The sequence below is a fragment of the Ceratotherium simum genome, chromosome 18, assembly GCF_057802395.1.
Source record: "Ceratotherium simum simum isolate JZ-2026a chromosome 18, ASM5780239v1, whole genome shotgun sequence".
NCBI lineage: Eukaryota > Metazoa > Chordata > Mammalia > Perissodactyla > Rhinocerotidae > Ceratotherium > Ceratotherium simum.
This window is the reverse complement of record NC_141917.1, coordinates 42,792,558-42,820,500: the sequence shown is the minus strand read 5'-3', so window position 1 is coordinate 42,820,500 and position 27,943 is coordinate 42,792,558. Positions and strand designations below refer to the sequence as shown.

The window sequence follows — 27,943 nt, the reverse complement described above, 5'->3', positions numbered from 1 at the left end:
GCTGTATTTCTTTTCTCTCTAGAATTAAAAAACACATCTGGCCTAATGTTCCAGATCCTTCAAAGAGTCATATTGCCCAGTGGTCACCTCACACACCTCCAAGAGTAAGACAAAATGTTTCTGACTTGTTTATAATACACAAGCATATTAGAATACATTTGTAGAGTTTGACCAAAAGATAATCAGACTGAATCAAAAAGTAAACAAAAAATAGTACATAAATGAAAATTTTAATCAAAGTTTTAAATAATACCTACATATTCAAGGAGTTTATCATCACAGCATATTTGTTCTGATATTCCTAATTTTATTCAGTAAACATTAAAAATATTTAAGTTTTCAGTTTGCAAGTTCGAAGTGTTAATACTGCTATGTGTTAACTGTGTTGTAAGGCAAGCATTTTGAATTGGATATTAAAATAAAATGTAACATTCTACCATTTTAACATTGATGAAATGATTTCTGGACTCCTACGCTAATATCTTTGAACTTCTCTTAAGAAGAAATGATTTGTATTTATTACCTTCTAATAATCCTTTAATTTTATATTAACAGATTAAAATGTGTTGTGTATTTTATATTCTATGAAACTTCAGTCCTTTTAGTCTGATTTTTCTTAATGTTTCCTAGTTTTTCCATCCAATTAATCCTACTCTAGGCACGAATGAAATATGAAATATTATTTATAGACTCTTAGCTTATCAAAATGTAACACCAACAATATTGATTTGGAATTCTGAGGACGTACAGCCTTATTTATACTTCTTAGAATCATTTCACAATGTCTGTGATTCAGGTACTTGACAGTGATTTAGTGATATAGATTATCTCTGCACCCTTGAAAGTTGCCGAAAAGTTTCAGAGATGCATTACCTCTGTGTCTTTACTTAATATTTGCTATATATATTTATTTCAGTGTTTCCAAATGAACATATACCAGGTATATAATCTTTTTTCTCTCTTTCTTAGCATAATTTTAATTCAAAAGATCAGATGTATTCAGATGGCAATTTCACTGATGTAAGTGTTGTGGAAATAGAAGCAAATGACAAAAAGACCTTTCCAGAAGATATGAAATCATTGGATCTATTCAAGAGGGAAAAAATCAGTACTGAAGGACACAGCAGTGGTATTGGAGGGTCTTCGTGCATGTCGTCTTCTAGGCCAAGCATTTCTAGCAGTGATGAAAATGAATCTGCACAAAACACTTCGAGCACTGTCCAGTATTCCACTGTGGTGCATAGTGGCTACAGACACCAGGTTCCTTCAGTCCAGGTCTTCTCAAGATCCGAGTCCACCCAGCCTTTGTTAGATTCCGAAGAAAGACCAGAAGATCTACAGCTAGTAGATAACGTAGAGGGCAGTGACGGCGTTTTGCCTAGGCAACAGTATTTCAAACAAAACTGCGGTCAACGTGAAACCAGTCCAGTTATTTCACATTTTGAAAGGTCAAAGCAAGGTTCATCAATCAATCAAGAAGATTTTGTTAGACTTAAACAGCAGCAGATTTCAGATCATATTTCACAGTCCAGTGGATCTGGGCAAATGAAAATGTTTCAGGAAGTTTCTACAGCAGCTTCTTTTGGTCCAGGTACTGAGGAGCAAGTAGAGAGATTTGAAACAGTTGGGATGGAGGCTGCGATTGATGAAGGAATGCCTAAAAGTTACTTACCACAGACTGTAAGACAAGGTGGCTATATGCCTCAGTGAAAGACTTGTTCTCTTACACAGCAGTACCTGTAAAGTAAAGCTAAAAATATTTTATCTGGAATTTCAGATAAAAATAATCTTCGCTCACTGAAGATGTTCATTTGCCCTTAAGGACAAAAATGTACTGTCCTCCCACATGGGCTATTTCCTTTCCAGAATATCTGGGATTCCACTTTAAGCACTACATAAACTGACTTCATCCTCTGAATAGCTGAATGACTTTGTGCTGTTTCAGGATGTTTGCACTGAAGAAAAATAGAAAGCTTGTCTGAAATTTATAAAGTAAAACTTTTTGCTTTGCTACCTAGAAAGCAGAGAGTATTTAAATAGTAAGCAGTGAGCACAGCTATACTGATTTTAGTGATCAAAATAGTCATCAAAGTGGCTTCAGGAGAGTTAATGTAAAAAATTAGGGGAGCAAAGTCTAGACCCTCTACTTCAGCTGCCAACATAATTTAAAAAGAGGTTCAGATGGCATTACTATATAAGCCCAGCTTTTGTTGTCTGACCAAAAAAACACAAAAAATTGGGCTCGTTTAAAATCATACCAACATATAAAATATTAGTTCTCTTCCATTGGTAATGATGCTGCCAGTTACTGGAGAAAAGGACTTCTGGAGTTTAACTTGGCAAATTAAAAGTATTAATTTTTGAATATTATATAATCTTAACAAAATTTTAACAATAATCAACAAATTTTCAAAAATTTTCTATCATTATTGACAATTATTGACAACCTCTTTGAAGATCCATTTCACAAACTCATTTGAGTGCCCAGATAAGAGCTAGGAATGAATACCACAAGCTATCTTAAGCATTTAAAATTCTTTGCCATTTATAAGAGCTTAAATTGTTAACGTTTTTGTTAACGTTTTTCTATATGTGTATATAAACATATTGACCCTTCTTGTTAAGACTTCCGAGAATTTGGTTGATGAAGCACTTTATACAATATGTCTTGGGCTTAAAATTGTGTTTTAATTTAATATGCTTTGTTTTTATTTCTGAATAGGCCAAGATCAAAAATGTTCTTTTTTCTACTAGGTGTTTGAAGCAAACTAAGAGGACTTGGGCAGTACTCAGAAAAACAAAACCCAACTCAAAAAATGTACATATTGATCTTAGTAAATATCACAGCAAATATCCTTATTGTAGAGGCACTTAATGAATAGTGTTTTAATACCTGCCAGTTCTGAGGTAGATAGAACTTAGTTTTACATTGTGATTTAGTTATATTTTAAACCTCTTTCCACATGTTCTGTTCTTCAGTGCAGAAGTGAGCCAGGCCTCCAGAGTTTAGTGCTAAACCCACTTTTGCGTTTATGCCATTTCCATTTGACAAGGAGGCAGGGGGCTAAAGATAGGAGCTGAGTAAGTGAGAAGTTGTCATAAATCATTAGTGGTTGACTACTGCTATCAAGTAAGTTTGGAGAAAATAGGTTTTGTTTTTCTGTGATATTTAAGTTACAGAAACCAGGCCAACGTTTGTAGAGGTTATTGAAGAATAAAAGGCTAAGAAAAATTGGTATACATTTACAGTTGAAATATGATTCTACTCATTACTCTCAAAATATTGTTCACATGAGACTTCCTATTATACTTTCTCCTTTGTATTCTTGCCTAATACTTTTCATGAGTTCTTTCACATATATGATCTTTGTGAGACAGAGCAGATGCTTTATTCTGATACATCCAGTTCTACTTTAGGCAAAACCAACATGAGATTTGTAGAATGACAGAATTAGAAGTAGATGAGGAAAATTAGGCACAGAGAGGTCAAGTAGGGACAGAGAGACCCCAGACTCACACTACAGGATAATGGCATCACCACCGTTTAAGTTGGTCGTCAAAAGCTGGTCCAAATCAGGACTAGATATGTGTCATGAAATTTATATTGATTACATTTTTTTATTTCCTCAAAATAAGTAGTCATGTTATTGTAATCATGTTTAGCTCTCACCTTCCTCTTACAAATAGCAGTGTTGTGAAGAATATTCTAGTGTGAAGTTTGTACATGGTTGGGGGGGCACTTTTAAAATGTGAACTCATGATCTAAGGGAATGAGAATGAAGAGTCATTTAAGAAAGGACATCGTATAACAAATTTGTCTGTTGAAACTTGTGTAGAACATGGTGCAGTGAGTGAATGCCTACCAGCCACAAGAGCACTTGGGACATTAAATTGTTACTGTGCAAAAATCCATTCAAGAAATAAATATGTATTTGGTCACTAATATGTAATATACATCTTTGCCCAGAAAGAGAAAAGCAACATGAAACTTACTTTCCTAAGGCATGTCTTAGAATAATCTATGTTTTGATGCATGTAAATTATATTTTAGGTAGGCAGAGAAACAAATCTGGTTTATGTGAAAATTAGTCTATATATGTTAGTGGATTTATTACTCATTAAATCTTTAGATCCAAAAATTTAAAGTAATGCACATCAGAAAACCGTCTCTTGGTGGACAAAACTAATTCACTCCTTCTGATGCAGTTGTCCTCTTGTAGGATTAAAAATAATAATCAAGCATATGTTATATGTACTGCTACTGTAATTTGACTATTAGTTGCTGGTGTCTTTCTTTGGTATCCTATCCCCATCCCTCATAAAGGCATGATGCTGAATAACTATTGGAGAACTATCCAACTTCAAACCCATTAAAATCTAAAAATTTAATCCCTTTTTAACATGGATCAGTCAGCACTCACAAACATAGCCAACATGTGAGTAGAAGCAGTAGGAAAAGCAAAATCATTCACGTTTTGTGTTCACATCTGTTCTCTACCTAGTTGTGCGTATAATTTCAACATTATTCCTTTTACGCATGTCAGCCAATGACCCTAGCTTATTGTGAAGTTAAAGGTTAATGAAGTTGAAATATACTTTTAAAACATTTATGAAAGCTCATAAAGTAGAACATCTAAAATAGCTTTATAAATAGAAATCAAATTTTAAAAGCTGTCTGTTTTCTACCCACACAGTTAACTAGTTAAAATCATGCCATAAATGTAGAAGTAGAATAATTATATAGAATTCCATGAAATGTTTCTATTACCTGGCACATATTGACCAAGTATAAAGTAGGTGAGCTCTTCTTCCATTCTGTTATATTTCACATCGTTCTCCTCTGTTTGGTTTTAAGAACAAATTTCTAAACCATACACTTCTGTTTCACTAGTTTTATTTTGTTGAAATGGGTAAAATGTCAAAATAATAAGCTATAGACAACTTAAAATTTCATTGTTAAAAATTATTGGGATAGGTTTCTGTTTTAGGTCATGTTCGAGTCTATTGCCCAGGTTAACATTACTTTGAAAAATTTTTTTTGCACTTTTCTGTAAATTAAGAGAATATGAAACCATAAAATAGCAAGGTATTTAGGTTTAGCCTAAAATTGTGTATTGTCATTGATTTCAAAGAAAGCAAAACTAGCAAACTTAGAGCCTAATTCTTCTTTGGACAGGTCCTTGACAGCAGTTCCTTTTCAGTCTACTCATAAACAGGGTTCAGATGTAAGACAAAACAAAACTTTCCAAAGCCGAATGTAATATCTTTTGGATTAATCTATTTTTTAATCATATATGCTACTAGTATGTGTGTTAGCATGATATTCTAGCATATGCTGCATTAAAAATAGAAGATAGCTCTGGGTGAGCTCTTCTGTTATCCACTTTTTCCTACATTTTTAAGGGTTTTTTGTAGTCAGCAGTTCCTTCAAATGGGTTAGTTTAACTTCGTTACCCAGTTGTTCTTTAAAGTTGATAGATGGTGATGAAAATGCATTTAAGGCCAATGGGGATAGATGGTCCAGGTCTTTTGTCCCTTAAACACAAACTTTGTCTGAATGATAACTACATGTTCCAGATGCTGTTACATGAATACCAACATGAGATCATCAGAAATAAAAGGATATATTAAAGGTGGATATTTGAAAATTCTTTAGTCTTAATGTATATGTATATTGAATAATATACTCAAAAAATAAGTGCAATTTGCTAGTACTACAGTACAGTGATTAGCATTAGGTGTGTCTCCTCTTTATATACTAGCTGTGTCCCATTTACTTCTAAGTGCAATCCCTTCAGGTTCACTTGCTGTTTTACCCCCATCTAATCTAACTTCACATAGAAGACTTGTCTAGAGAGAGTGATGTATGTATTTTTACCTTTGCAGTAAATTGCATGTGCTAATCGTAACCACAGCTAATGGTTTTTATGTTGACATAACTCTAAATGTTACTGTAAATGTTCTCCTATATATTAGCTCTAATCCTTTAAGTAAATTTAAATAAATTCTTATTCAGATTTTTTCTGTGTGGTCAGTACCATTTGATGTCGTTACATGTAATGTTTGAAGTAACAGTATTTATCCCTACTGATGTTGGGTCTTAGTGTAAACTAGATGCTTTATGAGGGTTCTGTGGCTTTTTACATGCTCCTTTAGCATAATGGAATAGGATTTAGAAGAAAATCAAGCTATGTTGGCCTTAATACTATATAGAATGGACTCAGAATTTACTCAAAGGTAAATTCCTTTACCAGTTTTCCACATTTACTAAGGTGAGTTCTGCAGTCCCAGCATCCTACCTCCTAGTGGATTTTTTTCCTACTGGGTTGACAAGGGACCAACCAAGTACAGAGGTGCTGTGCCATCTTGTGGCCTGTCTGTGCCCACACTCGGCTGGAGTCTAGTGCTTGTCACAGTGAGGCATGAAGCCAGCTTGATACATTGCTGGGTAGTAGTGTATGAAACTAACTTAGTCAACACTTCCACCTGGGAGAATATTTGAACCGTTAGATTTGCATATTGTGATTTTATCTAAACTATGCAGTGAGTCAAAAATAAATCCACAAACCAGGCAACAAGTTAACTTCATCCCTTCACATATATACTAAAGGTTATAGAAAGAATATCTTGGCTTTGGCCTGTATGTTCCTTTGTCTAAAATCTTATAGATGGCTATGAGGCTTACAAGCTCAGCCTGACTTCTTTGTGGTACCTCTTGTGGTACCCTAATTTATATATGGATTCAATCCATCCTGCTTTCAAAAAGATTACAGGGCTCACTCAGCATTGTGTTTCCCTAGCCTAGAGGCACAGAAACATTTTTGTTTAACTTTTGGTTTAAGCTTTTTTTTTTTTTTTTAAAGTAATATGAAACATTTCTTCCATACTTTCAGATTATAAACATAGAACTTAGTACAACAAACTGTGTGCGTGCTTTTACATGTTTAAGTCCGAGACTTTGGCTAGTTGAGAGAGTAAGCAGAAGGGCAGGAGAAAAGGAGAACTGGGGTAGAAAAAGGAAAGGGGAGGAAGCAGAGGGACGGTAAATGGCTCTTGTGCCTGTAGCTGCTCACTTAGGCTGGCTCTTGGCTGACCTAGAAAGACCTTAGAAAGGGGACTTGGTTTCTCAACAGCTTAAAACAGTTCTATCTCCGTTAAGGGAGAAAAATCTACCTTTAAATTCAAAGTTTAACATTTATTTTTAGATTATAGTTCTTTTTTCTCAACTGCTAAAGGTTTTAACGAGATAGGAAGGCATAGCTTAGTTTTAGAAATCTGTGGACATTCAAAACCATTCTTTTACATTTATTCCTTGTGACTATGGTTATCTCATTTTATATGTCAGAAAATTGTAACTAGAATTCTTTCATCATTCTTGAACATTTTTTAGTTAAAAATTTTTCTTATTTTTACTTTTTTAAAATTATTTATATATTTGTATGAAATTGGAATCTTACTGGGATAACATGGTGAGATATATGATGGGAATCCTCATACACAAAAATAAAGTTGGGGCGGGGGGGAAGCAATGCAGATCAAGTGTTTCTCACTGCAGCTGCCTCGTCAGGCAGGGCTGTGGACAGTCCTTTCAAGAAAAAGTGGCCAGAGTGAGCGATCAGAAGTAGTTTATCTCCGAAAGCACTTGTTCAGACACTGAATGAGACCAACCTTATGACTCAGTCCAGGCCCCCTTTGCTAGAACAATCTTAATGGGTCCAAGATACAATCTGGATCCTCTCCCTATGAGAAATTGTTTTCCCTACAGTTTTGGCTATAGAAAAAGGCTGTTGACATGATAGCTTTTAAATGAATTAGTATAAATTTCTCTAGAATTGGTTCTAAAAGCTTCCAGGAAGGGGATCGTGCTTTTAAATGAATGGCTTAAAAGAGAATATGTAAGTAAAAGGATACTCTGGGGCACTGAACTTCTGACAATAGAAAACATAATCCTGCACAAACATTCAGAATGAAAAAGCAGTCACTCTTGGCTCTGGGTCAGAGTCCGTGTGGATTTTACCCCTTGTTCAGTCTAGACTTACAATACCTGGGCTGCACAGTGGCATCAGAGCCTAGGAAAGGACCTCTGAGAAAAATATAAGTTCCACTTTTAGGACTGTGACTAGAAATTGTTGGCTGCTCATGTTGCTGGAGTGAGGGGCTGTTCCCTGCATGCCCAAGACATTTTTGATCACCTACTGAGGGCCACATGCTGGGACAGGGTGTATCAAGGTGAATAAACACATGCCATCCATGGAATGTTTACATTGCGTCATTAAATCCTTAAAAATCTTTAGGAGATAAATATCAAAACCATTTACAGACTCATAGGCTCAGAGAGGTTGAACAACTTGCCTCAGGATCATATGGTTGACAAGTAGCAGAATGGGGTTCCAACGCTAATGTGACTCCAAAACCCACCTTCTGGGCTGTATACTCACTGGACCCAAGTGCTTTTAGCAAATACCTTGATGATCAGCATGCCCGAGGCCCGTGGCCGGTGGCCCATGGCCCACCTGTCGAGTCACACACTTCTAGTTCCCTCTCCTTTCTGAGTTTTCTCTCCCTCTCCTTATCTCTGCCTCCTGACCTCCCCACCATCATCTAGTGCCCTCAAGCTTCCCCCCTCGCCAACTGCCTACTTCTAAATGTGCTGAGCCTTGAGCCCAGAGCAGTGTTTCTTAGTCAGAATCTCTCCCTCTCTCTGCCCTCGTCTGAGCTCTGAAGCCTGGCCTCCCCGCAGCACATGCATTTGTTCTCACCACTTATGGCAACACCTAAAAGGGAGGTAAATATGTCCCACTTTCTTGAGCAGAATGCGTTATAACACAACTCCTACAGTCTCATTACTTTGGCCAAAGAAAAGATCCTCTGGGGTGGAATCTGGCCCCCTGCAGCTGGTGACAAAAGGATCTGGGGGCAGGGCACCCTCCCTAGGTGCTCAGATCACACTCCTGTGCCAGGTGGTTCTGCCACAGACTTCCCAGGTCTGCTGCCAAGTGCACGTACCCATCCCAGCCTGTCCCCCTCTGGAGCCTCTCCTCTGCAGTGTGGCTTCCAGCTGCATCTGCCCATCTTCTCCGATCCACTAAGGGGCAGCATTGGCAGCCCGAAGGGCCTGCTGCAGTCCAGCTGCTCTGACCACACCGCCCACATTTGCTTCTCAGGCTCCATGGTCTTTCCTGGTCCTGCTGTGCCTCTCTTTCAAGCTTCACATAGCCTCCTCTCCAGATATCCATGCTCTTGTTTCTGGAACATACTGTGTTTCATCTCACCTCTCAGCCTATGCACATGGTTTCCTCCCCCAATGTTCTCCCGGCCCTAATCCCTTGTTTACCTAGAAAATGCTTGCCTATTCACCAAGAATAGACTCAAACAGATCCTCCTGGGTGAGACTTTCCATTTTCCTCCTCTCTCCTTACCCCCAGAGTTAAGGGCCTTCTGTGTCCTGAGACCGGACAGATGGCTGGTGTTTGTCTCTCTCTGACCTTGGAGCTGAGCCCCCAGAGGCAGGTTCCCCAACTTATTCATCTCTGTTTGCCTGGCACCCAGCACAGTGCCTGGTATCTACAGGTGCTGGGTAAATCTTGCTTATAGGAAGAGATGGATGGATGAATAGATGGAACAGATTTTTAAATTTGTTAATTTTTTTTTTTATTTTTAGCATGTGTCTCAGGTTTCATTTTGCCCAGTTGCATAGTACCATGAGCAGTCAGGAATTTGCCCTCTTCTCCACCTCCAACGTGAAAACACCTCCTGATTCCCATTCCCACTCTCACCAAAGGAGAGGGCTTTTATAAAGCAACACATACATTCAGCAAGTCAAAAAACAAAAAGTCAAAAATAATTAAAGCTAGGATGGATCCTTACAGATCTTCTTGTTCAGTTTCCTTATCCTGCAGACAAGGAAAATGAGAGGACAGACCAGTGAACTTCACAGCACCGCAGGAGGAAAGAACTCTATTTGGAGGGTTACAATAGAAAAAGAACACCTCCCTGCCCTCAGAAATTGTCTGGAAATGAAATAAACACTTAGGATCAGGCTCAGCCTTGAAAACAAAACCACATCAGAAAAGGCGAATAGGGGCTGGCAGTTAAGTGCACGCGCTTCACTGCTGGTGGCCCAGGTTTGGATCCTGGGCGCGCACTGATGCACCGCTTGTCAGGCCATGCTGTGGCGGCGTCCCATGTAAAGTGGAGGAAGATGGGCACAGATGTTAGCTCAGGGCCAGTCTTCCTCAGCAAAAAGAGGAGGATTGGCATGGATGTTAGCTCAGGGCTGATCTTCCTCACAAAAAAAAAAAAAAAAAAAGGAGGAAGATTGGCAACGGATGTTAGCTCAGAGCCAATCTTCCTCACACACACACACATAAAAAAGGTGAAAAGGCAAATAAGTGCAAGCAACCTAAACCAGGGTCTGAGTTACCACTAGGCTCGAATATAAGGCAGCCCCAAATATAGAGGGATCCCCTAATTTCTCAATGAGAAGATCCTAAAGAAAAATTTTTGGACAACTTGAATGTATAAACTTTAGAGAAGTTGATTAAATAGTTGTCTACCTATAGATCATGTTTCAAGTCAGACCATATACAATACAGAAATATAGAATATTGATTTTTTTTTTTCAGTCACACCTTATGAAATAATTCTATGCAAATCTCCACATGCCTTGGGACAACAGGGTCTTTCTCGTCATCACTAGCTCCCCTTTGTGAATCATCAACACGGTTTTCCAGAGCTCATCCCTGTCGCTTCCATCTAGTTGTTTGGGACACAGTGTGATGAAGCTGTCATTGGAAACAGTGTTCCAAGCCTTAAGTATCTGCTTGTTTAATGTTAACTGTTTCCCCCAATTATCCTAGAAGTGCATATGTATCATCTCCACAATGTAACCTCTTACAATTTTGCCTTTTAAAAGGATCTGTAAAAAAACTTTACAATGAAATCTAACATATTTAATATTGAGATCATACCCCAGGAGTAATTACTAAATCTTTGTTTTTTGCCTTTGGCTTCTTTTATGGCAGTTCTTCTGGTGATCTCCACAGGCCTCCCAAACTGGCATGAATGAGGTTGTTTTGGTGAATGGGTCTTGCCCAAACATAAATCTTATTTCCAAAGTAATTAAGAGACAATCTGTAATATAAGAAACTTTGTAAGGAATTAACTATTAGGAGACTCCTTTTCTGGAAAATGATTTTGGGGAAAACACTCATATTTCCAGAAAAGCTGTATTCATCAAGCATGCCTTCCTGGAAGAAAAGAATCTTCTGTGGAATTATGAAGAAGTGAAAAGGAGAGGGGCCAGTGTGTGCAAACTGTTCTCAAATTAATGTTGCCTTGGGCCGGCCCTGTGGCTTGGTGGTTAAGTGCGCGCACTGCAATGCTGGTGGCCCGGGTTCGGATCCCGGGTGCGCATAGAGGCACCACTTCTCCGTCCATCCTGGGGCCGAGTCCCACATACAGCAACTAGAAGGATGTGCAGCTATGACATACAACTATCTACTGGGGCTTTGGGGGGAAAAAATTAAATAAATAAAATCTTTAAAAAAAAAAAAGAAGTCAAATTAATGTTGCCTCAGTTCTCTGGGTCAGATTAAACTATAACTCTTTTTGTCACAGTGTGATTTAAATTTCAGGATTGGGCAAAAGAATTTTTGTTGACCTCTCTGAGCACCATCCAGATATTACCTGCCCTGCTTCCAGCCCTTGGCCTAAAGTGTGATTTCCTCAAGCCATCAAGGACCTCCAGCTGCCTTATCTCCATTCCTCTCAGTGTGGCCACAGTTGGATTGATCTGCAACCCACAGTCAAGTGCTGGGGGAGGTAATCCTGCTCTTTTTCTGCTCCCAGGACAGAAACAGGAATGCCCTGAGTTCACACCTAATCATAGATCTCCAACCTCAATCGAAGAAGGTTCAATAGAGACATGCAATCGCAAGCTCTTTACTGAATTTGAGGCAACATGGAGCAGGTTTCTCCCTTCTCCAATAGAATCATAGAAAGCAAGGCAGCTCCATTTTTAAACAAGGAGGCTTTATGCAAGTAATTCTGCAGGTGTCAGATTCCCTTCTGATCCATGATAAATGAAGTGTCAGGGTTTGGTGATGTTGAAGGCCTCCCATAGGGGGCAGGGAACAGGAAGAAATGAAGTGGGTGGGACAGACAGGAGTTGGTGTCAGGGCTGGGGCTAGGGTGAGGCCAGCGAGACACCCAGGACACACAACTGAAAGCACTCCATGCATGTGCACCACCCTGGGGGTGAGCAGGTGGCCACTCCAGTCCGTGCCCTGCTTGGTGGTGGTGTAGCCAGCTGGAGGGCCAGGCTTTCTGTCATCACAAGAGTTTGGGAGTTTCTCAGGTTCTCCAGTTGGGCAAGTGGGATAACTTCGAGATTATTCTAGCACTTGAATGAGGAATGGACAAAAGAGGGTAAAGCCTGGGATGGGAAGTGTTAAGGAGAATAGTGTTAAGGGGGCTTAGACTAGGAGGAAAATAGGAAGGCAGTGACAGCTCACAGGACACTTCAGAAGCCACATAGCCAGTCAGGAAAGAGGGAAAGGAGGTGTATCTGGGTAAGTGAGCCAGGGAGATGAAGAAGAGGTTACCCTACTTTTGATGCTGTGGATGACACGTCCAAGGAGAACATCCTACAGATGATGAGGGAAGCCTGAGGCTCTAGATTCCTGGCCTATGACACCAGGCCCCATCTCCCCTCTTTAGGACTAGCAGGTTTCTGTCCTGGGGAGGCCAATTTGTTGGTTTCAGGGGCTCATGTCGATGCCATGTCTCTGACCATGCCTACGAGCTGGGGAGGGTGGGGCCAACAGCAAGGGACGGTTTCCAGGGTGTGACTAGACTGGGAAAGTCACAAAGGTGTCTCCAGACAACCACTAATGGCAAACAGCTGAGAAATACCTCATTTCCTCTTCTAAGGCAACTGTAGTCAATCCCCTGCCCAGTCAATTTCTGCCTTCATCCCCCTTCCTGTATTCCTCTCCTGTCAATTGCCTAACCTCCCAGAACACTGCCTTGAGACTGCAGGCCTCATCTGAGGTTCTGTGGACAGCATCAAGGAAGATGGCATTGATGGAGGTAGGAACATGTGGAACTCCTTCCCAGAGACACTCCCCAGGTTCTCAGTAACAGCTAGTTCAGCCCCCGCCCAAGTTGAACCTTCCCCCATTACACAGTAGACCTAGATAGAAATGAACAAACAATGCAAGGTTGCCCATTAGGAAAAGCATGGGCTTTGGAGGCAGACAAACCTGGCACAACCTCTCTGACTCTCATTTACGTCATCTGTAATAACAATGACAACAACAAGCATACACCAACAGATTGGACAACCTAGAAGAAATGGATAAATTCCTAGAAACATACAACCTATCAAGACTGAATAATGAAGAAATAGAACAGACTGATTACTAGTAAGGAGATGAAATCAGTAATCAAAAACAAATAAAAGTCCAGGACCAGATGGTTTCAACTGGAGAATTCTACCAAATATTCAAAGAATTAATACTAATCCTTCTCAAACTCTTCCAAAAAATAGAAGAGGAGGAAATACTCCCAAACTCATTTTATAAGGCCAGCATTACCCTGATACCAAAACGAGACAAGGACACAACAAAAAAAGAAGGTTATAGGCCAATATCCCTGATGAACAAAGAGGCAAAAATCCTCAACAAAATATTAGCAAACTGAATTCAACAATACATTATAAGGATCATACACCATGATCAAAGGGGTTCATTCCAGGGATACAGGGATGGTTCAACATCCACAAATCAATGTGATACACCACATTAATAAAATGAAGGATAAAAATTATATGATCCTCTCAATAGATGCCGAAAAAGCATTTGACAAAATTAAATATCCATTTATGAAAAAACTCTCAACAAAGTGGTTGTAGAGGGACAATAAATACCTCAACATAATATGTATGACAAGCCCATAGCTAACATCATACTCAACAGTAAAAAGCTGAAAGCTTTTCCTCTAAGATCAGGAATAAGACAAGGATGCCCACTCTCACCACTTTTATTCAACATAGTATTGGAAGTCCTAGCCAGAGCAATTAGGCACGAAAAGGTCATAAAAGGCATCCAAATCAGAAAGGAAGAAGTAAAACTGTCACTATTTGCAGATGACATGATATTATATATAGAAAATCCTAAAGACTCCACCAAAACACTGTTAGAATTAATGAATTTAGTAAAGTTGCAAGATATAAAATCAATATACAAACATCAGTTGTATTTCCATACACTAATAACAAACTATCAGAAAGAGAAATTAAGAAAACAATCCCATTTACAATTGCATCAAAAAGAATAAAATACCTAGGAATAAATGTAACCAAGGAGGTGAAAACTTTAAGACATTGATGAAAGAAATTGAAGAAGACATAAACAAATGGAAAGATATTCTATGCTTATGTATTAGCAGAATTAATATTGTTAAAATGTCCATACTACCCAAAGCAATCTACAGATTCAATGGAATCTCTATCAAAATCCCAATGGCATTTTTTCACAGAAATAGAACAAACAATCCTAAAATGTGTGTGGATCCACAAAAGATCCTAAATAGCCAAAGCAATCTTGAGAAAGTACAACAAAGCTAGAGGTATCACGCTCCCTGATTTCAAACTATATTACAAACTATAGTGATCAAAACAGTATGGTATTGGCATAAACACAGACACATAGATCAATGGAACAGAACAGAGAGCCCAGAAAAAAACCCACGCGTATATGGTCAATTAATTTATGGCACAGGAGCCAAGAATATACAATGGAGAAAGGACAGTCTCTTCAATAAATGGTGCTGGGAAAACTGGACAGCCACATGGAGAAGAATGAAAGTAGACCGTTATCTTACCACATAATGCATTCAAGACTTGAACTTAAGGCCTGAAATCATAAAACTCCTAAACTAAATTCATGTAAGCTTCCAATCTACTCTACAAAACACTGAAATTGTGAAGATAGAGAGAGGCATTAAGTATATTAAGAACACAGCTTTCTCAGACGGACCTGAATTTTATTGAACCCCGATTCCATCACTTTCAAGTGTTATGATCTTGGGCAATGTCACCTCATTAGCTCTATTTTTTTATAATGAGAGGAATAATTGAACCTACTTCACAGATACGTTGTGAAGCTTAAATGAAATAAGACACATAAAACTTTTAGCACAGTGACTGGTCCATAATAAGTACTCAATAAATGGCATTGAGTGTTAGTAAAATTATGTGGAAGGTAGGGAGAAAGAACACAAACCTGCATTTCTAAGTTTTCTTTTCCTTTCTAATATACCTTAGGAAGACTGAACGTCAGTTCCAGAACATACAATGGAAGGGAGTTTTAATTTAACATTAGGAGATTAGGAAAGGTTCTACCATTGTTGTTCCAACATAATCTTAAAAGGAGTTCAACAGACAGAGAAGGAAAAGGAAGCACCTACTGTCTGCTTGGAGACAAACGTCCTGGCACGCCTCCAGGACCGAAGATAGTCTAGGACAGCTCGAGACACGAGAGAGCCTCAGAAGGAGCTTGGGTTGGAGGGGCTGGCGGCAAAGTTGGTGCCACTTAAGTCCACTAAGAAGGAATATGACCTAAAAAGTTAAAAGACCACTTTGTGTTCAGGGGGGAGAAATGCTTGGTTCTAAGGTAGGGTGTGAAAAAGGAGAGCAGCGGGAGGCTGTTGCTGGAACGCAGGGAGAGAGAGTAAAGGCTTGAACTACGGCGAGTCAGGAAGACCTAGAGGAAGGAATGGATAGGAAAGGGTCTTAATGAGGTGGGATCGTCAGTACGTGCTCCACTGATTCAACAGGCAGGTGGGGGAGAGCAGCCACTCGAGCTGCTTCACCAAATGTAAGAGGAAAGGCAGTCAATGCGGGAAGAGAACAAGTTGGGGACGTTCAAGCCAAGTTGGCTTTAAAAGTGTGTGTGTGGTGCGTGAAAAGAGGAGTCTGGAACAGAAGCAATATCTGGGCTAGAGGCAAAGGCTTGAGAATCATAAGCAAAGGGATACAGTACAGTTTTTTCAATTTTCTTACAAAGAAGATATCAGTAATTTTTTCCAAGCTCTGAAGAACACTGAGGGAGATGAACAACACTAAGACGTGCTGAGGCCGGCCCGAAGGCCTGAAGCAAACAACCCATCTGGCCTCTGAGTTCCCTCAAAATCTCCAGAGTACTTCTCCTTCCCCTCAGCCCCACAAGCCCACGATCACACCCTGAATTTGATCTCACCACACCCCAGCGCCTCCAAATCACTAACCCTACGTCTCCAACCACCTCCCCTTCCAACTCACTCAACACTCCCACAGGAAACCCCCTGACCACCTCCTGGCCCTCCTTAGGCCTCCATTTCCATAACCAATGCCTCCACCCTTCTCTATCAGCTTCCTCTGCCTTCACCCACACCAAAACTCTGCAAGGGCCTGTCGCTCCCTCTGTCCCACTCAGCTAGAAGTCCATACCCTGTATAAACCTAATTACCCTCTTCTCCTCCATGCCAAATAGTTTTGGGCAGACCAGCACCGTGACTCGCCAATTTCACATGTAAAATTCTTTCGTCACGGCAAGAACTATTCTTTACCTTTCCTTTACTCCTCAAAACTTCCATCGCCATTTACTCTCCTGTGAGATGAGGCTGCCTCACATTCAAAATACTATAAAAATTTTTTTAAAAAACACAATAGGCATATCTGTTATTCACTGGGATTTTACTTCATGCTGTGTGCAGCTCAGAACAATCAAGACTTCACTTAATCTCCCCTTAGTTATAGGCAGTGATACTACTGTTTCCCCCCATTTCATTGATAAAGAAACTGAGGCTTAGGGAGGTCAAGGAGCTCATGTGAGGCCACAGGCCAGCAGGCAGCAAAGCTGGGGCTCAGACAGGTCCCACTGCAGTGCTCCTGCTCCAAACCACCAAGCTCCACCTTAAAAATCGGGGGTGCCCCTCAGAGAGCCTCCAGGGGAATATTAAATGACAATCTTTGACAAACACACACAGCATAGTATCTGGTGCATGTTAAATAAACACGTGCTCTGCATTTTTGGTTACAACATCTGGCAGCCCTCCCATGGCGAGCCTTGCTTCTCGCCGCCTGCGCCTGCGGCTCCTCCCAGGCAGCCGGCCTCCTTGGCTTCCACACGGTCAAAAGTCCCTGCAAGTTACCCACCCAGTGAGGAAGCCCTTAGCAATGACTGAGAGGTTTAGGAATGTGAGAACCCAGGGCCCTTGCCTTGGCAGGGGACACACGCTGGGGACCAGTCACTTACCTCCCGCGGCCTCAGCAGAATCAGGCTGGGACTGCCCTCTGCGGGACTTTGAAATCCCACCCTGCTTGGCTTCTTCGCCTTCCCCATGAAGCTCCCCTCACTCCTCTACCAGTTTCTCCTGGGAACACGCCCGTAATAAATTAGTCACACCTGAATCTGTGTCTCGGGGTTTGCTTCTGGCGACTTAACCTATGCCACCATCCCTACCCGCACCCTGCAGAGGTGCAGCCTTCAGTACTCTGACCACACGGACCTGGCCTTTATCTGGGGTGAGAGTGGGCACGTGTGCAAGGAGGGGCCCAGGTGATGGTCAGAGGCAGACTCACTCAAAGGATCAGACTCACCTGGCCCCAGTTTACCAAACTCAAAGGGGCCCATCGGGATCACCTGTTCACGCATCCCATTTAACAGCCAGGCTCCATTTGGAAACGTGGATGGAAGGGAACCTATGGCTGGATCCCGTCAGCCCTGTGGGGCCTGCCCTGCTTCTCCACCCACAACACAAGCTGACCCCTGAGCCCCAGCCCTCCACCTGGAACCACCCTGCCCCCCAGTAAACAGCACTGCCTCCTTTTTGCTCCACGTCCCGTTTTAAAGATGTTGGCCTCCACCAGTTTCCAAGTAGTTGCCAGTTTGGTGTTTTCAATCACAACACTTAGCCAGAGATGTTCTATGCTCTGGCACAGGACGCCCAGTATCCAAGGCCGGTGAGTGTCTCAGGGACCTAGGAACATACACAGCAACCTGAAAAAAACGATTGTTGGCCAAAAAGCAAGAAAAGAAAATTGCAAAATTGAAATTGAAGGATATTTAATTCAGTGGATATAAAACATAATATCACCTTCATTTAGAATTCATAAAAATGTTATTACATTTATAAACAATTTGTAAATTAGATTAGAATAGATGGATTTTCTCAATTCATAAGAATCCCTACAGATGCAGGATGACTGCTGAGAAATCATAAAACAAAGTTCCACATAGCCAAATAATTTCAAAAACAAAACGTAAAACCACTTCCAAAATTTTTATGACAAAAAAATTATAATTAATGTGAAATGTGGAAATTTCAATATATTTGACAGTATGTGGGCTCCCTGGGTCCTATGACAGCTCTCAGGGGTCCCAGCTTTTAGCACATACTATTCCATCCCCACCTAGTTTCATGCCCAACTCATCAAGCACAATTCTGACAGACGGCCCAGAAATCACTCTATTCTCCATCGTGTTACAGGAGATGGGACATTTGACCAATCTAATCTGAGGGGCCTGGTCAGAGCCTCAAAGTGAGGACAAGAATGGACACAGCAGACTTTGCCAAGGGCTTGACAGGGCTCTGGTCCACTGGGAGGAGTGAATGCTTCTATGACACCAGTGCCCCTTGGGGATGTTGGGGGGGGGGTCTGTGTTTAGGGTCCAGGTCATCCTAGGAGATGGGACAGAGCAAACCCTGAGGTCTAGGTCCCACACCCACCTGACTCAATGGCAAAAACAGGTTAAAATGGACATCGGCCACAGGGGTGAAGCCAGGAGACAGTCCAGTTTGTTGTGAGAAAAGGAATGAATGTTTCATGGGGCGTTCTCTGTGACATGACCAGGTATACAGAGGGGGCCAGCTGGGGTCACGAGGAACATCATGGGAACTGGGAGGGATACTGGAACCTTACAGGAGGCTGATGGACCTGGGGAGCAAGCCTGCCAAGGCATGGGGAGCAAGGGCCACACTCACACCCCAGCTTGTGTTCCAGTCAGGGAGGGGTTCCCTGAGGGGTAGAGTTGCTGGGCATAAGCTGGCTGAGGGTCTGGGGGCAGCTGGGGGCATCACACTCAAGATAACACCAGAACAGGTAACATAACTTTTAAAGAGGGGATGGGCCCAGGAGCGACATTGTAGGGTCACACCATCCCAGTTTGCCTGGACTTTTGAGTTTTAGCATGGCACAGCCCACACCCTGGGAAACCCATCAGACCCACATGGCTGGGCACTCTAACCAAAGCCAGGGCTCCACACAGCCCCTCAGGAGCTGGGGGCACAGCAGATTGCAGGAGGGAGAAGGAGGCAGCCATGTAAGCCTAGAAAAGAGGGCTTTGTTGCTAGGGTTCCATAGTCTTGCTGGTGAGCAGTGTGCCAGAGAATTCCTGGTTTGTTATTGAGCTCTGTCCTAATCCCATGAGGGTGTGGCCTGAGGAAGCTAGGGTACCAGTGTGCAAATGCCCTGGAGGCTTAGCCATCAGTCACTTCCTCCCTGCTGCCCTTCACCAGCCAAGGATGCTGGGCGCCAAGGCCAGTGGGAGTGGGGAGGAAGCTGGGGTTACCATTGGTATTCACTTGCCCTGAGGATGGCTCTGCCCCCCTGAGGACTGTGGCTCCAATGCCAGACACAACTATGAGCTGTTCCCAGGTGCTCGAGGAGCCTGACTGCCCTCCTGGCCTAAGGAGTCAGGAATACCCTAGAGGGAAGTGCTGGTCTGTGGGCCTGCAAATCCACCCTGCCATGGGCAGCATAGCGACGGGTCCCCAGTGCCACCCTGTCCCCACCTGACACCACAGACCTTGGAAGGACCGTCCCCAGCTCATTCACTCATGGCTCTCCCAGCCAAGGAGGGCAGGAGGACTCAAAAGATGATATTCAGACAGTAGGAGCCCTGGAGTTTCATTTCCTTGTTTTGTTTTGGGGTTGCTCTTCTTAGAAGTTTTTGTTTTAGGTTTTTTTGCTTGTTTGTTTCTGGTTTTTTGTTTCTTTTGGTATTTTTGTTTTGTTTCTTGACAGGAGGAGGGATAGCGAAAGGACCAGGATCTAGGGAAGAAAGAGAAGTCTGACTATGATGGAAAATATCGCTTTGTGTCCAAGAGACACTGCCTTTGGATGGAGCATTCTCCCTTTGGTTAAAGTATAAATTGTTCTTGGCAACCAACCAGGGAAATGTCACAGAATTGTCAGCTTAGGAGGTGTGGAAGATCAAAATTGGCCACCCTGAAATATGTCTCTTCACCTTGATTATTTTCTCTGATGGACAGTTGACGTTCCCCAAACTGCCTAAAGAATTTAACATAGAAGACCTGTTTCAGAAAGGAGCCACTATCATATGATGGCTGTACTATAATGTAAAATAGATGTTACAATAGAAAAGGCACCACCAAGCCCATCTTATCAAACATTTTGCCATATTCTCTAGGTGGCCCTGTGAAGGGTTGCCAGACAAACATCTACATTTATAAGGGAAATCTCCATTTGTAAAGGTGTCTCCCTCTCTGTACTGGAAAGAGGGGGAGATGATCTTATCTCTGAAAACTCTTTTCAATACAGAAGGAGAGAACTTAAATCTGCATACTCTTGTTTACTGTGCTTTTCTGGTAATCTCCCATAGCTGTCTCCTCTCCCACTCCCAATATCCTCCTTTGTCTTTAGCTGAAGATAGTATTTAAGATGAGAATCTCTGCCATTTTGTTGAGAAACTCAGTTTCCACGGTTTCTCCCATGTATACATGTTATTAAATTTGGCATTATTTTCTCCTGCTAATCTGTCTTTTAATTATTTGGCCAGCCAGAAGAACCTTAAGGGAAAGGGTGGAGGGGGATTCTCCCTCTTCCCCAACAGAGGCTATCATCTTACCATGAGGAAATCAACATCCAGCAAGCCTGTCATTTTTCCTAGAATTCATGTTTTTTCCTGGAGGACAACAAAGCCTGGCTAATAAAACATGTCTTGGGAGGGGCTTGACTTACATGCTGCCTCTCATAGAGAAAACATTCAATTTAGCTTCCAAGTAAAAATTTATTATTTATTTGGAAAGGCAACTGAAAGTTTTTTTCATCCTGTGGGTTGTTTCCTAAGAAGGAAGATTTGGAGTAAAGAAGCTCTGAGATGTGTATGTATCAAGTCACTGTGTCGACACCTCCAGCACCCTGGGTTGTCCACTCGTTGATGGCGTGCTGAGCCCTGCACTGTCCTGAACGTCATTAATACTTTGGAATTCTAAACTGAGACTGAAGTTGTTTGGACCCAGCCTCATGTGCCTTTGTTTCTTCTCAGGAACCTGCTCATGTGGTTCTAATGGGCCAGGGCCCCCATAGGCCCAGTCAGCCAAGGACAGCCCCCAGGTCTGCTCTCTCAGCTCCTTCTGTCTAGGAGCCAGCCTATCTGGAGGACGATGTGCCCTAGTCAGCTCTCCACCCCACAGGAGGTAGGGGGCCTGTCCCTGCAGAGCAAGGCCTGTGGGAGTCCAGCTGGACCCATGACCCAGTTGGTTTAATTCCAGGGTCACCATTAGCAAGCCCACTGGGCCACAGAGAGGGCCAGGTTCTTTAGGCAGCTTTGTTAGCAATTAGATGATATCTTGATCTCTGTCTGGGCTTGGTTCCTATCTAGCTCCCACTGGGCTCTGGTCTCAGACAACGCTGGTCCATGGGCCAGAAACACTGAGAAGTAGACAGACACTGGCATCTCAGGAGAAAGTTAACAGATGGAGAGCCAGGCTTTGGTTGGGGCCTTAGTGATGTGCTCCAGGCCTTAGGCTGAACCTAGCCCCGGCAAGCAGAGAGAGAAATGACTGCAGAAGAACTGTCAGAGACACGTGGCTGGTTTTGTAGATGCCCCCCACAAGAAGGCCACAAGCCAAGGAATAAAGGCAGCCTCTAGAAGCTGCAAAAGGCAAGAAAATGAATTCTCTCCTAGAGCCTCCAGAAAGAACATGGCCCTGCTTTATTTTAGCCCAGTGAGACTGTGCTGGACTTCTAATCTATAGAACTATAAAATAATAAATTTGTGGGGCTGGCTCCGTGGCATAGTGGTTAAGTTCACGTGCTCTGCTTCAGCGGCCCAGGGTTCACAGGTTTGGATCTCAGGCACAAACACACACCGCTCATGAAGCCATGCTGTGGTGGCAACCCACATACAAATTAGAGGAAGATTGACACAGATGTTAGCTCAGGGACAATCTTCCTCACCAAAAAAAAAAAAAAAAAAACTAATTGCCCTGTTTTCCAGCTAGAAGCAAAACCCTTTAATCTTTGAAATCAGGATCTCAATGGAGATTTGTGTCTATAAGGATGATATGGAACCAGATCTCATGAGTAGATCCTAAATCATTTTCTTTCCTTGCTCAGCATCCCAGGTCATCCTGAAATGGAAATTATTCTATGAGAACAGAACAGAGGATGTGAATATATGTCTGAAGAATCAATTTTTGAATAGGTATTGAAAAACATTAAGAATCCATTCCCTGTTGTGTCACTATCCAACTTTAGGACTCACCATGGGAGGCAGGATGAAGACAGACTCTCCTCCAAGCCAACATGTTCTGACATGTTCAAGCTTGAACCTTCTTGTATTATTATTTAACCAGAAACAAGCTAACGCAATCCCCCACTGTAATTTGCTAAGTTACTCACAGGCCGTGTAGAGCAGGATTTCCCAACCTCAGCACTACGGAGATTTTGGGCTGGATTATTCTTTGTTTTGGGGGGGAAGTCCTGTACGTTGTAGAAAATTTAGCAGCATCCCTGACCTCTACCCATTACATGACAGTAGCTTAGCACATCTCCTCCCTCAGTTATGACAACAAAAATGTCCCTAGATATTGCCAAATCACCCCTGGTTGAGAAACACTGATTTAGAGCAGTGGTACCTCTCAAACCCAAGTTCAGCCGGACACAAGGAGTCAGCTGAGCATCTGAAGGGCAACAGAGAACTATTCTGCTGTTGTGATAACAAGGATTTAGGACAAGGGAGTTGAAATTCTCCCAGACCTGGTAAATTTAAGGTACTGAAAAATAGTTTACTACAAGTATAAGGAGTGATTTGGTCTATCTTCACTACCCAACCCTAAGCTTTTGCTGATTTTTTTTTACCAGACAGAAATATTAAAAAAAAAATTATAGTGTCTTTATTATACTATATCTGTATATCAGTAATCTTTCAATAGCAAGTGACAGAAATCCACTTCAAGGTGGCTTAAACAAAAAAGAGAAGCTTTTCATTGGGTCATGTCACAGAAAATCCAGGGATAGAATTGGCTCTAGATACACCTGGGTCGAAGGTATTCAAACAATGACACCAGGGATATTTCACTTCCATCTTTTGGTCATATTTTCCTCTCTTTTGGCCTTGTTTTCAAGGTGTTTTCCCAAGATGGTGACAGAGGTGGCCACTGAGGCTCCAGGCCGACATCCTAGAAACTCCAGTGGAAAGAGAAGTTCTCTTTCCCAAGAGTTCTAGCCAAAGTTCCAGAGTTAAGTCTCATTCGCCTGACTTGGATTGTCTGCCCATCCATGAGCCAATCATGTGGCCAGAGAAATGGAACACTCCAGATGATTTTCCAGGCTTGTCAGCACACCCTGTGGTAGACAGCCTCTAAGATGGCCTCCATTGGTTCCTGTCTCCTGGTTTTCATGCCCTTGTATATTTTCTTTTTCTTGAGTGTAAGCTGGACTCACCTCTAATGAACAGAATGCAGCAAAAGTGATGGGATATCACTTCTGAGATTATGTTACAAAAAGATCATGACTTCCGTCTTGCTCACCGTGCCATATTGTGAACTGTCCTATGGAGAGGCCTATGTGGCAAGAAACTGATGACTCTGTCCAAGAGCCAGCAAGGACCAAAGGCCTGCCACCAGGCGTTTGAGTGAGTTTAGAAGCAGATCTCCCCTGAGTTGAGCCTTGAGATGATTACAGCCCTGCTGACACCTTGATTACAGTCTTGTGAGCTCTTGAGGCAAAAGCAGACAGGAAAGCTGCACCCAGATTACTGATCCAAAGAAGCTATGAGATGGTGTTTCTTGTTGTAAGCCATTAAGTTGTGGGATTATTTGTTATACAGCAATAGGTAACTAATACAACGCACCCTCCACCACCACCACCACACACACAGGGATACAGGATGGGACCATTTCACCAAACGCCATGGCCTGAGATTGGGAGAGGCATAGCCCCATAGGATTTCTGGTGCTCAAAAACACACATATTCATTATAATATCCAATTAGGCTATTTTGACTGAACGTATAAATTTCAAACTATAAAAGGAAAGCACTCTTCTGACACCCTAGCCACAGGGAGAAAAACTGTAGACTTTCATGTGACTGCATCAGGAATAGATGTACTGAGCTGGCTTACAAGAGACTTTGCAAAGCCACATATCCTGGGGGTGAGGGGTGGCGGGGCACAGTGTTGACAGCTATTTTTTCCTCCATGCACCCCTGGAGATGGAAACTGCTGGACACCAAATTTGAGTGGAACTTCCCTATTGCCTTAGAGCTGTCTGCTCTGGATTTTTAGTTTCCATGATCACACAAGCCCTGAAGTACTCCCCATTGACAGGGACAGTTTATTTTCTCTTCCCATTAAACAGAAAATTGAACAGTGTAAGAAGCTGAAATATCAAGGAATCTTTTGCCGCAGTATCATGAATTTTTAGTTCAATTTTGAAATATTGGCAGAGATCTTGATTAAAATTTTTCTTCCAAAATGTCCCAGAAACACAAAATAAGGTACTTGTAGGCTCTGAACTGCTTCAGGTGCTCCAGAATACGTGACATGTGGAACTGAATTCTCCTTGCTTTCTCACCTCTATGTCCCCATGTACCATGCCTGGCTCACGGTAAAGACATTGGGAAAAATAAAACCCCTGTCAGGTATTTGATCACTAGAAAGAGTGAAAGCTAAATTAGGCGCTAAGGAGACTGTGACTTGCTAACAATAATACCCTGGAGCCTGTCTCTCTGCATTGCCCACGATGAGAAGTCACACAGTGGAGAGATCTTAGGAAGTGACTTGAATACCAAGAGAATTCAGCATCATGAGTACGATTGCTTAGGACCATTTGGAGGGTATCATTTTATGCAGCCTCTACATAGTGTGGTATTTGACACTATACAGCATGCAATTGATTGATTAATTTATTTTCAGGGTAGTTTGATCTAGTAAAATGCTGGATGTGACACTGATGGATTTAGTCAATGTGTATTCTCAGATTAATAGCTGCTCAATGGGTTATTGGATATCTGTGATCCTTCCACAAACATTGAGATCCTTACTAACCACATTCCTTTATAATGAACTGAGCACACTTTTAAAGATCTGCTTACTCATAGCTGAGGTAAAATAAAAAAAAAAACTCCTATTCTGTTTCTATGACCTAAAGTTAGTGAAAGTTCCAGACGCGAAAGGCGTGGGGAAGAAGAATGGTATATCAAATGAGATCTTTGAAGAGCCAAGGGTTCCACCCAAGGTCCAGGTTGGAAAGAGCCTTATTTGTCTTTCTTTGCATACTTCTCAAAAAAAAAAAAAAAGCTGCAAAAGCTAAAAAAAAAAAAAACAAGTTTTTTCTTAATTTGCATTGATCTGCATTTCCCACACCATTAGAATCTCACTAATGGCAACAGGACACTATTTCTCTGGCGTCAACTCACTCACACATTTTTGGTGAGGCTGGCTCCCTCAAAATCTCCTAAGTAGTTGAGGAAGCTCCTGGGTGTATTGAGTGTGGGGATGGAGACGACCTGGCTATCAAGAGAGAGCACCATTCCCTCCTCAAGTTCTCACAGCTGTGATGTGGGACCCGCTCGTTCCTTCTCTCCTGCTTTGGAGACTGCTGCTTCTCGGTGCCAGATCTAGGACAGATCCCACCTCCCCTGTTTCAGAGACCTGCTGGCCTCTGTGTCACGTGCTCTGGCAGTCCTCTCACTGAAGTGCAGCAGTGCTGGGCTACCCTGCCTTCTGCGTTCAAGCGCCCACAGAGACAAGTGAAAAGCCTCCTGGCTCTCTTCATCTTACTACTTCATCTCCCCAGGACTCTGCACGTGTTCTGGGGATTCAGAAAAAGAGCAAATCCCAAAAGTTCTAACTGAGCTCTCTCCGATGCTGGTCGCCCATCCTTGAGCCGAGTTTGCGTAAATGACTTTCACTACACTCACAGATGAGTCTTGCCACCCCACTGGCCACCCAGGCATGTCTGAAAACCTAGGATACATAGGTTAGGCCCTCAAGCTTGGACACCCCCCAGTTCTCACACCAGACAATAATCACCACGGTAGATGTGAGTCAAGTGAAGCTGAGTCCACATGTGAAACACAATGCAGTGTGTTTGGGGGGACCCAAAACACTTTCCTTGTATTTATGGACACTATTGATCTTAATGAAAGAAAACTCAAGAAGTGAGTAGAGTTGACTATGGAGTATAAACAAACTAATTAAAGAATTTAATATTTACTTTTGTCTGCTTCAAACATGGCCTAACTGTAAAGTATTTTAGCTTGTCAAGAAGAATCAGACTCTGAAATCAAACCACCGCTTAGAAGCTATGTTAAACTCACTGTGTCGCTTAATCTCTCAGACCCTCAATATTCTCATCTGCAAAATGAAGATAACACAGGCATTATCCCGTTGGATTGTTGTTAGCATTAGATGAGCTAACAAATATAAACACAGCACAGTACCTGGCACAGAGTAAGCACCCAGCCAAGCTTTTAGCCACTATGTTTATGGCTGTGTGTGTGTATGTCAAAATTGTTTTGTATTATAACACAGATGTTCAAAAGCATTTTCATAGCCCCATTTGACGGTAGTCAAAGCATTTCTGAAAAGGCTGGTTGCTATTTTAGAAAACCAGAGTCAAATCTTGATTAAGAGTGACATTTCTAATTTTTTCCTGCTACTATGTAAACAGCACAAAATTCTCACAAATAAATAGCATCATTTTGTATAAACAGATTCCTAGCTTTCTCGGCAGCTGAGGGCAGCTCCTCACGAATTCTTTTGAGAATGCTCTGCCTCGTCTCAGAATCAACCCATGCTGAGTTTACTATCCAGATCAGATTATTACCAGGCAGTTGGAGCAGTCAAATTCCCACAGCCAATTTTCTATAAAAATCCCAAGTAATTGAAATGGGAGGAAGGTACCCAGTAAAAGTCAGAGTGAATAATTTAGCACAGTAGCTGTCTGCAGCCTCTGAGGCAATATATTCAAGGCATTTTATTAGAGGGTTGATGAAGCCGCTGTTGTCTCCAGAGCATCCTGGCTGCAACCCACCCATCTCATCAAGAACGAGGAGTGTGGTGAAACGAGCAGGCAGGGGGATCTAGGATTAACCCTTCTCTGATACCTAAGTGATCCTGTCAATGCCGCATATAAACAGTGATATTGTACGTGACATCTTTCTAAAGGTCAGTGTTGAGAAACATCATGACTGGCTGCAGTGATCACTAAACAGGAGAGCTGGGTCCCCTCCCCAGCTCTGTGGATCCCTTCAAGGGGTAGACCCATCTGCTAGGGATATGGATAGGCCGGTTGCTATTTTAGAAAACTGGCTTCAAATCTCAATTGTGAGTGACATTTCTAATTTTTTCCTGCCCCTATGCAACTAGAACAAAATTCTCACAGATAAATGCCCTCTATCCCTAGTCAGGACTAGTCCAGAGTTGGGGACACAAGTGGCAGAAACACAATTCAAATTAGATTCAGTAACAAGGGAATTTGTTGACTCATGTTGCTGGTAAGAATGCAAAGTTACTCGCAGGATTGAATGAAGCTCTAGATTAGAACAAACTTCACTAGATCTGACAACTAGAAATCAATGACCCAGGTAAGATTCCTATGTCTCAAGGGACTTACGGTCAGAGGGGTAGAAGTAGACATCCAATA

The 27,943-nt window shown here is 42.0% G+C and overlaps 1 protein-coding gene across 4 annotated transcripts in view; it reads left to right on the top strand.

The window, feature by feature from the left end:
• Positions 1-6,020, top strand: part of IL6ST (interleukin 6 cytokine family signal transducer) — a 64,463-nt gene extending 58,443 nt beyond the window's left edge. For all 4 annotated transcript variants that reach the window (XM_014781644.2, XM_087443288.1, XM_014781643.2 and 1 more), the window contains 2 exons: positions 23-104; positions 970-6,020. In XM_014781644.2, coding sequence (XP_014637130.1) covers positions 23-104; positions 970-1,710 — 823 coding nt within the window. In that variant the 3' untranslated portion in view covers positions 1,711-6,020. The remainder of the gene's footprint in view (positions 1-22; positions 105-969) is intronic.
• Positions 6,021-27,943: the final 21,923 nt, after the last annotated feature.